At 37.6% G+C, this 16,603-nt stretch overlaps 1 protein-coding gene across 10 annotated transcripts in view; it reads left to right on the plus strand.

Annotated features, from left to right (window-relative positions):
- The window catches only part of REPS1 (RALBP1 associated Eps domain containing 1), a 65,504-nt gene that overhangs the window by 8,784 nt on the left and 40,117 nt on the right, over positions 1-16,603 (plus strand). For all 10 annotated transcript variants that reach the window (XM_082755586.1, XM_082755585.1, XM_082755584.1 and 7 more), the window contains exons 2-3: positions 7,859-7,982; positions 12,611-12,807. In XM_082755586.1, the coding sequence (XP_082611712.1) occupies positions 7,859-7,982; positions 12,611-12,807 (321 nt within the window). The remainder of the gene's footprint in view (positions 1-7,858; positions 7,983-12,610; positions 12,808-16,603) is intronic.

A 16,603-nucleotide genomic window follows, 5' to 3' on the forward strand; every position in this document is an offset into this window, starting at 1 on the left:
TTTTCCGTTGATCCTATTAAGCATGTCAGGAAGGATATGCTTCTTTTTGTCCTATTTTTGACGATACTTGGCAATAATTTGTTAAAGAGTTAGCCCTCTGGCTCTAGATGAGTAGTCTTTGGAGGGAGGGCCCCTCCAAATCACCATTTTGAACTTGTGTAGTTCAAATATTTGTGCTCCAGGCAGGCAGCAGCAGTTCCCCTGCAGCCTGTGGAGAGGCCCCTGGTGGAGCAGGCTGTTTCCCTGCAGCCCATGGGTCCCATGTGGAGCAGATCTCCACGCTGTAGCCTGTGGAGGAGCCCCCGGTGGGGCTGGAGATCTGTCTGGAGTTGCTGCCCATGGGGAATCTGTGCTGGAGCAGTCTGTACCTAAGGGATGGACCCCATGGTGTGGACCCGTATTGGAGCAGTTCTTGAGCTGCAGCATCTGGGAAGCTTGGTTCAGAAAGGATGGCATCCCATGGGAGGGACCCTAGCTGGAGCAGGGGAAGAGCTTGAGGATGAAGGAGCAGCAAAGACAAAGTGTTAGGGACTGACTGCAACCACCATTCCCCTGCACTGCTTAGGGGAGGAGGTTGAAGGGGGTGGATGGGGAGTTGTATTTAGTTTGCTTTTAATTCTTGCTGGTCTAGCCTGTTATCAGTAGGCAATAGATCTCAGTATCTCCCTATGCTGAGTCAGTTTTGCCTTTGATGGTAATTGGTGAGTGATCCCCCTGTTCTTACCTCAATCTGTGACCTTTATCATATTTTCGCCCCTCCATTTGAGAAGGGGGAGTGAGAGAACTGTGGTGGTGAAGAGCTTACCCATCAGTGTGAAACAATGATAAATAATAAAGAGGTGTGAAAAAATACTGATTTAGAAATGAAGAATCTAAAATATGAATGGTTCAAAAATTCGTACAGTATGTGAAAACACTGAATTAATTTTTAATTGTAGTGTTCAATGCATTTACTTCTTAAAAAATAGATGTATTTCATGTGTATGTCATAGCAGAATTTCAGAGGATCAGTGCTTTTTGTCTGCTGCTTTTCTATTAACGGAGCATAAGCATGACTACAACTCTGTCAACCCTTATTCAGGGAGTCAACACCCTTGTAAAACAAATTCCCAAATACTGGGGCAGAATCATTCCTCAGAGTTAAAATGTTGGCTCATATTTTTAAAAGCCAATTAAATTCTTTATTTCTGAAGTGATTAATTCTGAAACTTGTGAATCGCGTGTATGTTTGAACCTGAAATGACCTATGGAATGGGAAAGTTTAGCTTTATCCATAGAGAACTGATTCTCAGAGCTAATGAGTAGGTTTTTCATATTGCTATTTGTTGCAGAATATATTCCCTGACAATATTCTAGTAGTCTGCTTGCGCTGTGGCTACATGCAGTGCATGAAAATCAAGGACAGATAAGTATATGTCTCCATATATAGAGACAATAGGAAACAAAATAGTTCATTGCCAGAGAGTGTGCATCTTCTTGGAAGTACTCCAGTGCTGTTGGTTCTGTTTCTTTAAAGGCCTGTGTTCTGAAGCCAGATTTGTGGCTTTGACCGAGATCCGTCTTGAAATGGTCAGTAGGACCTGAAAGGAAGACCTTACTATTCCTTGTGCAACGAAGTGCATCACTGTCCCAAATATACCCCACAGGTGGGAATTCTTAGTATCAGCCGAGTGTATTTACTGCTATATGAAAGTACCTAGTAAGACAACTGTACGTATTAGATCTAGGTAATATTATACTTGCTGTCTAGCACACGAATGTTTTCTACTTCACAGTTACTGAATTAAATACAGCAATGATCTTTGCAGTGATCTTCAGGTAGGTTTAAGTCTGTTTAAATATGCCAGATACTGCATACTGCAGTGGTGAAGCGTAGAATCCTGAGCAACACTAGGGCTGTTTCCCTTAGTGGCAGTTTGTTTGTCCTGTCTCCATTTTTTTCTTCCTGTGTGCCAAGGTTTGTGGAGCCCTGCAGGGAACTGGGTCAGAGACTCAACTTGGTTAAAAATAACCCATCGGAAGGAGGATCTCTTGTCAGTTCTGTCTTGTTCTTACTACACGGTGTTGTAAACAAGTCTTGCATCTGGGAAGCTGCCTGTTGTCAAGTGAGATTTTTCTGAAGGAAATTCCAAAATTCTTGATTAATACCTAACCAATATTGTTTTGTCTAGCTGATGGTAGGTGAGAGAGACTAGTTGGAGAGCTGTCAGGCTGGAAGACAGTGGTCTGCAGTTAGTGAAGTAGATCCGGTAAAATGAAGTCACAGAAATTGATGTGTTGAAGATGGCTGTAGAACAACAAGATTAGAAGGTAACAAATGTCAGGACACAGTTACTCAATTCAAAAAAAAACACAGGAAATAGGTGGTCTTAGGTCTTTCTGTACACAGTAATGATCACTGATTACAATGTAAGTTACTAAAATGTTTTTTCAAGTTCCCTTATACCAAGTTACATTACACTGTCAAGTTATGGTTAATTTTTGTTGTAGCTGAGTTGAGTGGGTTATGTGGCTTCAGAAGAGCACTTTTGTATGACAGCATATCCTAGTACCCAGTATGAGGCTGTAGTGTAATACTTTTAATTTGAACAGTATCATGTAATTTTCTGTTTAATGTTTGTCTGCAGAAAGCAAAGCTCTTCTTGTCATTGGAGACATCAAAGTATTCTCATCAGAGAATGACTGCATATGGGAGACAGAAATAACATTATTGACACAATGGTTTTTTTATTTTAAACTATGAATCAAAATCATTCTGTAATCATAGTTACTTTTTTTTTTTTTTATTAAATTACTTAAAAACAGCATACAGGTTATTCTGTTTTTTATTTTTTTGTCTGAAGTGTAGACCCTTAGCTTGTTTTAGATGTGTTGCTTGTTTTTCAATTAAAAATTTATGGTCAATATGTGTAGCAAAACTGGAATATCATGTACTGAGTAATGATGCACTTGTGTGCTCATATGGTCTGGTTTAACTTTAATTTTTACAATATCTGATATAAACTTACAAGGAAACTTGTTTTGCACTTCTGGTGCCTAGCTTATAGGAAGTAATTCCTGGTAATTGTTTCATTTAAACCTAAGAGAAGACTTTCTTCCTCTAAGGTTGAGGGAACAGTAGCAGAGGTTGCTCAGAGAGGCTGTAGGGTCTCCCTCCTTGGATATACTCGAAACACAACTGGACATGGTCCCAAGCAACCTGCAGTAGCTGAGCCTGCTTTGAGCCAGGGTGGTTGGACTGGATTATCTGCAGAGATCCTTTCCACCTTCAACTGTTCTGTTGTAATGTACATTATTTCTTTGTGTATATGAATTATAAAACAAACACAGGTTTATACCAATAAGAAAATGCAGTCACAGCAGGACTACTAGAATACCTCAAATTAAGAATCTGTTTATAAAACTGGGACCAAAATGTTTATTCTGAATCCCAGTTCTGCTTCTTTCTTAATATCTGTATGTGATTTGTATATACCTATCTATAAAATAAAAATAACTTTGTGTCTATATGCTTTTACTGGGTATCAGACTTGTGTTACCGTCCTAGTTAGGTTGACATGTTACAGAAGGTCCACCGGTGATTTTGTTCACTTCCTCCTCTTGCCATCCACCATGTGTGTTGTCACTGTCAGCCTTGAAAAGTGCCTCAGTCTTGCCTCTTACAGCCCTTTTTTATGGATTGGTTAGTTCTTTAGTAACTCTCCAAGCAGATGAAAGATTTTTATCTTTACTATGTAGGTGGCATGCATCTTATTTCCTTTACTGCCTTACCATTGAAGAAGTTAAAAACTGTTGTACTTTTGTATAAATAATGTTTACAGATTGTGGGCTTGATTTGCCTTGTAAAAGAGCCTGGGGGCAGGGGACTGTGATAATCTGGAAAAGTTTCCCAGAGAGGTTTTCTGAGGTCTGAGAAGTACGTTTTGACACATCTGATAGATGTTAGTTAGAAATCCACGTCACCTGGATTTCTAAAACAGTTCTTAACCTTTCATTTCTTTCAGTTCACAAACATTCCCCTACAGTTCTGTGATTCTGGTTTCCAAGTCCAAGGACCCCTTATTTGAAACCAGTGAGAGTTCTAGAAAGTATGTGCTCAAAGAGGTGTCCTTTGTCAACATACTGCTTCCTATAAATGTCTGATCTGTGCCAGCTCCTAATATTGTTAATGCTACTGTTAACTCTTTGCAGTATGCAGATGCACTGTGTGCAACTTCCTAATTGACAGCTGCTGCACTGATTTTTGTATCAACAGTTTCAAGCTAGTCCAGAGCTTCACAGAGCTGTTGGCATGAACTTCGTTAATCGCAGTGCTGTAATGTCAGGATCCTCATATCTAAGGAGGTGAAAACAGCAGTAGAGCATTTTGTCTTGAAGATGGCTCTGCATTCCTCAAAGAGTTTGAGGAATTTATTCCTTATCCTCAATAGTCCTAAGAAGATGAAAGTCCTAAACATAAAACAAATCTCACAGAAGCAATCCCTTGATTTTATTTTTATTTTTTTTGGTCCTGTCAGTTTAGCTTACTGCTTTGCCTGTTGAGTGTTTAAATCCTCCTTCAAGGAGATTATAGGTAGGCTGTTTTGGGTATGTTCAAGCATGCTGTCAGTCAGCTGAGGGGCTCCACTAGGTCTTTGCGTTTAGTGATTTTGCTCAACCGTCAATCACGTGTCTGGGTTAGAGTCTGTTTGAACTGGAGGACTCCTTTATCCGCCTGGGTGGATTTGACAGCTCCTTGTTCAGCAGTGTACAGGAATTTTTTTCTGTATCCTTTGCTTTTTCATTCTCATGATACTTAAATGGCTTTTTTTTTTTTTTTTTTTTTTTTTAAACTTTTCTCCACTTTCTGAATCCATGCTTGTATTTCCCCTCTCATACTTGCCTGCCATTGTAGCTTAATTATTAATCTAGTCTTCAACTAAAGTTTTTTTCAACCTGGCGGTATTGACTGGCTCCAAAAAAGACAACTTCTAGTCTGGCACTGATTTTGAAATTGCCAAAAGCCATTGCTGCCTGATGATTGCATAGGCTTCAAATAACTATGTCACTGCTTCCTTTCATAAAAAGCTTTTCCAGTCTGCTTACTTATTTATCTGTTCATGCTAGATCACTGGATCCACAAGTTTTTTTCTTTAATTATTGTCAAGTACATGGATACTCAGCAGTTTCCCAGCATATGATGGTTATTTTAAAAGCAAAATAGCTCTTGTACTGATTTTGTTTGTTCTAGCTGAGTCTTGTTGAGTCTCCACTGCTTTAATTCTGCCAATTATTTAAACTTAATGTTATTATTTTGTCCTTAGACTGGGTATGGACAATTTATTTCAGATGTTGATGCCTCAAAGTTTTTGAGTTTTCACCCGACAGTTTACTGTCACTTGTTTCCTTATGGCAGTCCTTGCAGTCCAACTAGTGTATTGATACTAATGTACTGTATTCAGAATTATTGAACTCTTTAGTTAATGAACATTAAAGAAATCCATTGACATCTGTCCAGATACTATGCTGCATAAATAGTATATTGGGGAAATCCAATTAACACAGATGCTGTAGGACAACATAGGAAGTGTAATGCAGACATATGCAAGTGAATTATTGCAGCTAGCTTCTGTACAGCAGGATTTATGAGCGCTATGCACAGCTGTAGACCTGTTGATCCTCCTGGGAGTGCTTTGGGACTAAGTCTTTGTCAGCTTCCCACTCCTTCCTGTGACAGGTTTCACAACAGCTTATTTTCATGAGGTCCGATAATCCCGGTACGTGGTAAGGAAATACCTAAGGAGCTTGCGTTGGGCTATATCTAGCTCAGCTTTAGTTAATAAAGCCATGTGTTTGATAGTAGTTACCAAAGTCTCTCTCCTGTTTTAACAATTCTACAGCATACAGACTAACTCCTTTGGGCCTTGTGGTTCAGTCGCTATGTGAAATCAAAGCTGCCTGTTTCTCAGTTGTAACTTGCCTGCAACCAGTAACTGTGAACTTCTCTGTCCTTCAGGACTGCTTCTCATGAGAACTGGGAAATCTGTCAGGACAGCTTTCTCTTAGTCCAATAAATGTTTATCCTAGTAGTTAGGAGACTAAGAAGATATATCAAGACTAGATTTGCTAAACTGGAAGCTTATGACTGAGCTCTGATGTGAAGGGTGAGGAGGGGATTTTGTGACTAGTGGATGTAGATGAGGCTGAAATTTGGGTACCTTCTCTGCATGTATCTTCATAGACAGGTTTCACAGGCCTTTGAGCCTGGAGAGGGGTTTGAAGGAGATGTACTAGTAGTATTGTGAAACAATTGGGCTTCTTGAGAAATACCAAGTTCATGGGATCAGATGGGTGCTTCTGAGTGTGTTGTGAGAGCTAGCTAACATCATTGTAAGCATTCTTTCTTATTTTTGGATCATGAAGACCAGGGATCTTGGTGACTGGGGAAGGACGTGTAGCCGCCTTCAGTAAGGAACTGCATGTTGGTCAGGCACTCTTCAGTCTAAGAGAAAATCATGGAGCATGTCCACCTGGAAGCCATTTCTTGGCATATGATGGCAAAAGTAGTGACTAGGGTTAGCAAGCATGAATTTGCAAGGGAACTTGTCAAACAGATTGCTGTGATGGAAAGACAAGAGCTGTGTAAGAGGAGAAGAGCAGTGATGTTGTCTACCTTGACTTCAGCAAGGCTTTCACCATGGTGTCTAACAGCATTGCTATGTGTCATTTGGAATATTACAGTCTAAATGAGACTGCTGGGTGCGTTAAAAGAAAAAGTGGATTGTTGAATTCAGTCTGACTTGGGGCATGTCATGTTTAATGTCTTGCCGGTGACCTTACCAAAGCAGGAATGTATCCCTACCAGGTTTGCAGACTCCCAAAGTGTGTGTGTGTGTGGGGGGGGGGGGGGGGTGGAAGCAAGCAGTGTGTTTGAATGTGACAGTTTAAAGGGACCAAAATTTCTCTAAATTCATAACAAAAAGATACAAAATCACTTTGATATAGCACATCAGGGAAGAAAGGGGCATAAGATAACATGACTTCTGTGCTGTATTTCTTAAATGAAACAGAGCATCTCTGTCATCGTTTAGAGAATGTAAAGATCTGCCTTCTTTAGTCCTGAAGTGATTTTATATATATATATATGCGTGCATACTTTTCTTGTGCTGTGAATGCTTTACAGGTTTATTTTACAAGTTGGAAGTTGAGCTGTAGCAAACCTGTATCAGAATAGGCTGGAAGACACCATTTACAACTGTCTTCAAATTTTTCCTTTTTATAAATCCTACCATCTTCATGGAAATTCTTCAGGCAGAAATCAGGGAGAAATAAGGGGCAGGACCATTTCTCTAATTTTATTAGTAACATCCTGTTCAATTTTGAGAATTGAACTTGAAAACCTTCATGTCATGTTTCTGGATTACATCTGGCAATCAGTATAATACTAATACCCCTAAAAGCAGACTTTTCTTTTCTGTAATAGTTAAGAACCAAAGACAGTATAGCTGCTGATAGAATAGCTAGTAGTGAAGTAGGATGTTTATGAGCTTTCTAGTCTAATTTAAAAAAAAGAAAAGACCCCAGTAGTGTCTTTTATTCTCATATCATCTCTGAGAGCCTAGATGAAAAAAAAAGTTAGATAATTGGGAAAAACATAAGATTTAGACTTGCAACTTCTGGTTGTGAAGAATATGATTCTCTTTAAGTCTTGCCACCTACTATTTAGGGATTCCATGTGAAGTTGTTACTGAAATGTTGTATATAGAAAGTTATGAGCATTTAATGCAAGGGAGGCTGCTTTGAAACGTATGAAATTGCTTCTGTAGAGCAGCTTGTATTTTAAGTTTCCTTATAGAAGTAACTGTGTGTTTTGTTGCAGATTATGGAGCTCTGCGGTGCAACAAGACTTGGCTATTTTGGAAGAAGTCAGTTTTATATTGCTTTGAAACTTGTTGCTGTGGCCCAGTCTGGTCTCCCTCTAAGAGTGGAAAGCTTGAATACAGGTAAAATAAAGGATGGGGAGGGTGGGTTGGAACTCAGATGCTAAGCAGAATTACTGTACTTGTCTCACAGAGTTTCTTAGAGTAATCTTGTAAATTATTATGGTATGTCTTTTTATATGTGTTGCTAACTTAATACCAGCTGTGGAGAGACTATGAGGAAGTGTGTTCTTACTATGCAATAAATGAGATACCTCACTCAGTAGGAGTAAGATACCACTCATTAGGAGTAAGGTAAGTGCTGGGCTATCATGGACCAAGCGGGCAAATACTACTGACTACGGTGTTGAGGACAATTTCATTCTGTGTATTACTATGTGATAACTTTTGTGCTGCATCCGCTGAATAAAGTACTAATAGGACTAATGTGTGAAGGAAAAGAGGAACGCACCATTTGCAGGCTTTTGTAGGTGATGAGTTTATGGAGCCTTGATTGCAGCAAATGCACTTACCTTTTCCAGTGACACATTCCTTTACACTTGGCTTGACAGTTTTCTCCCTTGTGTAGCCCAAATACAGAGATTAATGGCTTAAGATCTTTCTATTGAAAAACCTGAGCTGTACAAGATCTTTATCAGCCAAAACACGTTATCTTGTTTTTTCAAAGGTCAGCTGTGATGTGGGTAACTAATTAGAAATAGGAGATGCTCATTTTAGGATGAGGGTTCAGAACACCACAGAGAGCTTTGATATGAGGCTCTACTGTAGCCTTCCGTAAGTGGATCCATGTCTGAGATAACAAGAGATTTAGGAAGATGATGTACTGAACTGTAAGCCACTGCAGCCTTTTGCAGCAAGGACACAACTCTCCGCTTGCAGATATTTTTAGAGTGCGACTTTGTATAAGGGTGACTTCTGTGGCAAGTTTTGTTTGTAGAATACATGTTATGACAATTTTTATATGCTGATAATATAAAAACTCTTAAGCTTTCTTTCATTCTGAAAAATATAGGTTAAGCAGAGTAGGTAAGGAAACTACATTAAAAGCTACTTGATAGCTTTATCAAATACCTCAGTCCTATAAAAGCAAGGAATCATCAAGTATACTTTCCAATTATGTTTATTCTAGGTTGTACAAATGGTTTATACTGCTTTTATGTTTTTTGTAGCTTTTTGGAAAAGCATATAGTCTTATGCAACACTTTGCTAATATTCAAGTTCCTTTCTGCTCAGAAGCCACCCTCTGTGTGTAAACTTTTACCATTGCTTTTGTGCTGCGTGGTCTACAGCTTCAGAAAATTGTAGCAGAATGCCGTAGAATCAGCAAGTTGGAAAAGGAACCTTCAGCTCCTAATACTTCATAGAATTGGGACTTAATGAATAATCCCACCATTGTTTATCAAATGCCCATTGAAGCAAGTCTATAATCTCTATATGTAATTATTTCAGAGTTTTCATATGCTTGATTTTAATATTAGATACCTTAACTGGACTTTCTAATATGAAAAAGGTTAGCTGTGATATCAGAAGGAATTTGAAGAATTGAAGGTACAGAATTAATTCAAAAATATGAAAACTGTTACAAAAAAAGCAACAGTTGGAACTTCCATGATGGTGTACCTTTCATTGGTTTATAGCTATACTAGAAATACTAGTAATGTTTTTTTCTAGGAATAATTTTCTGTAACCGGTTCCAAACCTGCTAAATAGAAAAAGTATAATTAACAGACCATTTTATTTTTACCCTGTTTTTAGCTTTGGTTGTCTGTTGCCTTGGTTGCAGTGGTTCCAGTCCTGTCTATGAAGTCCCTGCTTCTAGGATAATTTGGGGGATGTTGTTGCAGATACTAAGCAGCTAAAATACAAAAGGCTAAAGACTCTTAAAATGATTCTGAGCTTGGATTATCTTCCTTTGAGCATTAGGGTTCAGCAGCCTGACCAGCTGGGTTTTGTCTGTTGTCCATCTCCTGGAGGGTTTGAAGAGGAATTTTTAGAGCTGTCCCAAACTAAACTGCCCATTCTCTCTTCAAAGCTTAAATATTTAAAGTTAGTTAAGGCTTTTATTTTAGGACATTTACTTTATATCTCTGTATTCTGTGCATGTTTTTTATTCTGTGACTTAAATATTTTTCACCGTTTTACATTTTCTCTCCCCTTGTCTCCTTGTTTGTTTTGCTGTTTGGTTCCCTGTGTTTCTCTTCAGTGGGCAGGAAGCTTTTTTTATGCAAGTTGCTGAGAACAAACTATGGTCAAATTTTGGGTGCTAAGTCCATTCAATGCAATTTTTATCCAGTTGATTTTCAGTTAACCAAATACTTTTATGATTAGACTAATGTTGTTTACTAAAAATACTGGCTTTAATTATACTACAGGCCTCTACATTTATTTTTGCCATCCCAGAAAATTTTCCTTCCAGGAGGCTAAAAATTGAGACATTAATGAGCAGTCTCTCTAACGTAATATTTGCTTTCTAAGTATGGAATACCACTTTTGGTGGAAGATGATGTTAACAAGGATGTGGGCATGAAAAGTATGGAAAACTTTATAATTTGTTTGAATTCAAGATCATAATTCCATTCATAACAGCTGTTGCAGTTATAATTCAGGAATTTCTGAATTATAGCAAATGTCATAGTGTTAAAATGAATTTTTCTGCTGTTACAGGGAAATGACAGAAATAAAAATGTCTTATATTTCAATTCCCATGTAAAAACTTAATAGTACAATAAGAACAAATCATTATGTAGTCTTGTCTTTAAACAGTATTTCGTGCTCCCTACAAGCCCTGGCTGTTATTTTGTGAGATGGTGCTAGCTAGGTACCTCATGCCAAAACCTCATGTTGGAAGAATCAGTTGTGTAGACTCAAACTTCGTATCGTAGAACAGCTTGGGTTGGAAATGACATGAAAGACTGTCTAGTTCCCATTCTCCTGCCATGGGCAGGGATGCTACCCACTAGATCAGGTCACCCAGGGCCTCATCCAACCTGGCCTTGAACACCTTCAGGGATGGGGCATCCACTCTGGGCAACCCATGCCAGTGCCTCATTGCCCTGTGAGTGAAGAATTTCCTCTGATCTGTTTCCCCTCTTTAAGCTAAAAGCCATTCCCCCTTGTCCTGTCATCTGCCCGAGCAAAAATTTGTTCTCCATCTTTTTTGTTTAAACTTTCTTTAGGTATTGAAAAGTTTCAATAAGGTCACCCTACAGCCTTCTTCAGGCTGTACGTCCTCATCTCTCTCAACCTCTCTTCATAGGAGAGCTCTCTTGACTCCCCCAGTGTCAGACATTGTAGTGTTCTATGCAATGACTTTTTCACTTTTTTTTTTTTTTTTTGTGGGATGGTTTTAGTTCACTTTTCAGCGGTGGAAATGACTTTCCCAGTGCAACACAGAGTACAGTGAAGATGTGGAAATGGGCGTCCAAGGATGAGGAAGAAATTAGAAATTGAAATTGAAGAAATTAGAAATAACGTTTATCTGATGAGTGACCAGAAATTTAGCAGAGGTTGTGTTGCCTGCTCCTTTCTTGTGTTGAAAACCATTTAGCATGTTGAATTGTGCCCGGTGACTGAGGCTTAAATCAACAACTTGTTCTTACTGGAACAATTTTTCTTCAATACTGGATACAAAAAGTTGTCTCTAATTGTTGAATGCTGTTGATTCAAATGACAGTCAAGTACAAATCAGTTTAATGTTTAAGGTTTTTGTAATAAATTATATGCTATTTTGTTAATTTTAGTATAACTGATAGTACCACTAATGATTTCCAATGTCAAAATCAATGTACAGTAATCAATGGGAGAAATTAAATTTGGCCCATGCTTGTAAATTGTTTTTCAAACACACCAAATACATGAGTGAGCGGTGTGGCAAATTTATGGTTTATTTTGATTCACAGTAGACCAGTGAGAAAACTGCCTGGGATTCAGAAAAATGACAGAAATCTTGCAGTGAGAAGTAGATGATTCTTAACTATGATACATAAAGCTAAGGGCCTTCTATTTTTTGTAGAAACAATTTTATAGATATTCATAATAAAGTAAGGTGATATTGGATATTGTTCCCAGTTGTATCTCATTAAAACAACTAATTTAGTTTCTCATGTAGAAAGGTATACACAGATGTGTTCAGTCATTATTTGCAGTTTTTGCAATAAGGCTAGATTATAGTGTCTGCTATAAATAGAAATTACAGCAGCTCACTAAAAGATAATGGGGAACAAATTGTAGTATTTCAGCATCTGTTTTGCTGATGAACCATTTTAATGAACATGTTCTGATGTTATATATGTGCTAGAAATGATAATATCTAGATAGTTACCGCAAATCACACTGCAGTAGTTAAAATCTTTGTTAATCTTTTAGCTAATTTTAAAAAATTAGCTAAATCTGGACTGTCTGGTTGCCACTCCATTAAATGCAGATTTGTAGGGCAAAAATGTTAACTTAAGGGAGCTACGTGAGGTCTTGTACTAGGATGTGGGTAGAAGAACTGTGAAGCATGATGCAGAAAAGGCATTTGCTGTTTTTCCAACCTGAAGGTGTTGGCTTGACTGTAGCAGTGGCCTCAGTGTTTAAATAGAGGCACACAAAATTGTAACTACAAAATCAAGTGCATGCTTTTGTGTTTTTTTTTTTTTCAAGATTCATACTTCTGTACAGTAAATGGCCTGCTCTGTTTTTTTAAACAGTAAAGGACCTCCCTCTTCCCAGATTTGTAGTGTCAAAGAATGAACAAGAATCAAGACATACAGCCTTGTATTCTTCGGATGCTGATAACCCAGCTTCATATTCAGGTGTGATTCCTCCTCCACCTGGCAGGATACAAGTCAAAAAAGGCTCTGTGAGCCATGATGCTGTTCAGCAACGTACATCAACTGATCAACAGGTAAATTAACTTTAAGAGATTAAATAGGACTCATAACTGCTACTTTGCCACATAGGTATCAATCTGATAGCATTTCTAAACTTTGTTGCTTTCAATGTTGTTTATTTTAAAAAACAAATGTTATAAGGTGTTATATACTACATACACTGCTAAAATCCTTGTAGCGGGTATTTTTTTTTAATGCAGTCTTAGAACATGTTTGAAATATTGGTGATAATTAATAAAGAATTGAGACAGAAGGCAAAATAAATGTGTAAGATATGATAGCAACTATGAAGTGGTAATTATTATATTAGTATCTAGTTATCAGCTAGTTCACATCAGTTTCCTGATCTTTACAACAGCATTACTGAATGCCATTGAGGACTGGATGTCTAGTCCTTCAATATGCTGTTATAACTTTAAAGCTGAAATACTTTATTTAGAAAAATCTCACAGTGACTGCTTTCTTTCTTATATCTTATTGTTCAGGATTTTGATTAAGTAGAGAAGATAAGAACCAGAAATAAGACACATTTTCATACTGTTTTTCGTTGTGTTGTAGTAATGAGGACACTGATTTCCTTGTGCTCACTGGTTCCCATTTTTAAGCCACTGAATACGTGAATGAATGAAAACCGTATGGGCTTACAACTTCGTGCTTCCTCATAATTCTTTATTTATAGTGTTTACATTCTCTTTCCATGGGGAAATCTAACAAAAGCAAGAATACTAAGTTAAATATTGTGTTTTCCAGGATGTATGTGTCTGTGCATAGGTGTTGACTCTCCTGTTTTCTTCCGCCATGGCATGCTCTTTCCTGAGCTTGGTTAGTAGAGAATCAAGTAACTTGGAAATTATTCCTAATCTTGCTGTGAGTCAAAGAACTCGCTGACCAACAAATGTTTATTAATCTCTCTGGAAGTAGCTGAGGTTGATCCATTTTTTTTTTTTTTTTAGTGGTCTGAGGTAAATTGGCAGAGGCCACCTATAATCATTATTCACTTGCTACTTCCTTCCGAATTGCAGATGGAGTCTAATGAAATGAGGTCTTACAGTAGGTCTGAAGATAGCTTGTTGTTGTCCAACTTTGGGTAGGTATGTTTGAAATACAGTTCCAGAGAGGCCAATGGAGAAGTCAGCATTCACAGATCCACTTGATCTGATGATGGGAGTTTGGTTTGGTTGAAATGCTTCCAATTGGGTGTTGAGTTTTTGTTGAATGGCTGTAATTTGATACAGAAATATGACCTGTTGTAACTTTAAAATAACAAAGTCTGGTGTTTGAAGTCTACAAATTCTGTCAAAAGAAACCACATACTCAAAGGTGTATAAGCATCCAAATTTCATTTTTCTGTCTTGGCTAACGTAAACAGCATGGTATCTCTCTCTTAAACACATCTTTATGGGAGTATCAGGATAAAGAAAGTCTGTGTGCAAGTGCTTTGGGAGATCTGGCACAGGAACCAGTCTTGGAGCAGATGTAGCAGACAACACTGCATTGAGTCCAGCAGTTTTGAGCTGTATTCTTGGTTCAGAACATCAGGGAAGTATTGTCTGATTTTGCACCCAGTTGTAAAACTACATTTTCTGTGGCTGATACTTAGATTTCTGACTGTACAATGAATCTATTCAAGCAGCCTTGTCCCAATCTAATATTTATTGATTGGGATACCATATTAAAAATGAGCAGAAAATTTGAGTGCCCTTCAACTGAGAAAGTGATGGGATCCCAAGTTCCCAGAGAGGCTGTTTGTTTCCTAGAAATTTCCGATCCAGTTGTCTTTACTTGGAGATATTGCTCAGATTTCTTAATTCAGTCTAAACTTCTTTCTTTGCCATTATATGCTACCTCTTTCGGTGATGAAGATGGAAGGAGCTGGAGTTTGGGAAGTAAATTATTTTTCTAGAGGTCACTTTTCTTTTGGGAAGATTTTGTCTTAAGCTTATATAGTTCATTTACAGAGCTTGTAATTTAGCTGTTAGATACTCTATTAGTGACTTTGGATTTTGATTTTTTTTCTTAAACTGCTTGCTGGCTTTGACAATGTCAGCTACTTCAAAATACATGGATTTCATAAAAATATTTCAGCCAGAATATTTCAGGTGAAATCTGATGATACCTTGGCCCTGATTACTTTCATGTGCCATTTTCTGTATTGGTGAAACTTGTCACACACAGGTTAATGTTTCATAATTACAAATTACATATGTAGAAGAATTTCGCTTTAGGTACTGTATACTGGAATGTGATAGCTAGAACTATTTCTTCATCAATGTATTGTTCTCGCAGTTCCCCTCAATGAGCTCCATTCAGAGGCAGTAGAGTGTCAGGAAATCGCAATCAGGTTGTGTTTGAAAACAGTTGTAAAAATGAGGTTTCTTTTAAAGTAAGCAGAAGGCAAATTCATTCCTTTTTTTTTTTTTTTTTTTTTTTTAGCTAGCCATTTTTGTGGTGAAATTTTTAATTTATAGTGATATTATGTAAATGAAGTACTAGCCAGAAATTTGTGGGTTTTTAACGTTACTGAATGAATATGAATAGTAGATGACTGAATTCATGCTCAGCTCTCATGGAAGCTACAAAACTGATTGTATGAGTAAAGACAAATAATGAATCAAACCTTTACTAACTGTATCTTGACTGCAGACTCTAATGGAGATAAAACACAGGGAGAAAATAGGTTTTTCTGCTAGAGTAATTTCTTCTTGCCAAATAATACAGTAGGCAGATCAAAACACTTTTGCTGACATTATAGACCATTATATATATGCCACAATCTCAGTTTTTGTTTTTTTTTTTTTTTGACAAAATATTTCACAGTAATTCTTGTAATCCTTCTTTGCCCTTGATCCAAATTTGTTCTCATACAAAATACCTGACTAGATTTGTATTTCTCGTTTCAGATGAGATCTCTCTAGTATTAATAATTATTTTCAAGGTACTTTCCTGTTTCTGATGTATCTGTCTCACATCGTATCTTGACAGATCTGCTTTTTCCATGGCTGCAATATTTGACAAGTTGTTATGCATCAGTCTTTTCTTCAACTTGTTGATGTTGATTATGCATTTTGATATTTCTGTTCTGCAAGAAATTATTTTTCACTTTAAAATCTGATAGTGTAGTGCTATCTATGTCTCTGAAGTAATTCTGATGCCCACTTTACATTTGTTGTCAGAATTCATCAGTACGCTGTTTAGTGCGTATAAACAATTACCTACAGCGTCAGGTTAGGTCATTCCCCAACTCAGTCTTTTAGGAGTGTTGTTAGAGCTTTCACTTCATAGTTCTCATGCTAATGCAGTTCATTCCGTAGCAGGTTCTTTTGCCACTTAGATTCCTGTATTAATCTACAGGTTATTGGAATTGTCTTGCATGGCACCACACTGAAGTATTCTGAACTTCAGGCTAAGTGTAGTGTGGTTCCTTTGTCTAGAAAATCACAAAAATACCAACCAACCTGAGTAAAAGTGTGATTTATCCTCTTTCTCTAGGGTTTTAGTTATTTTCTTCAAAACTTAGTCTAAAACCTTTCAGACTGTTGAGGTCAAACAAGTTTGTGTTTGGCTGAGCCACACTCCCATCTGAAAATGTGTAGTGCTTCATGTAGAGAAGGTCCCGTTCAACCTTGGACTATTTTGTTCTTCAATATGAATGCTAGTTAATTACCAAATCATGGGTTCTGCAATGCAATTACCACCTCTAGCATAATCTTTCTTCATAATGGATCTGTTCCCTGACTCTTATGCAGGCTGTGTGGTATCAGGACCTAGATCACAACACCTTTAGAGCTACCCTTCAGATAGCATGTCTGG

Source organism: Aythya marila (genome assembly GCF_965140915.1).
Source record: "Aythya marila genome assembly, chromosome: 3".
In the NCBI taxonomy this organism is placed as follows: Eukaryota; Metazoa; Chordata; class Aves; order Anseriformes; family Anatidae; genus Aythya; species Aythya marila.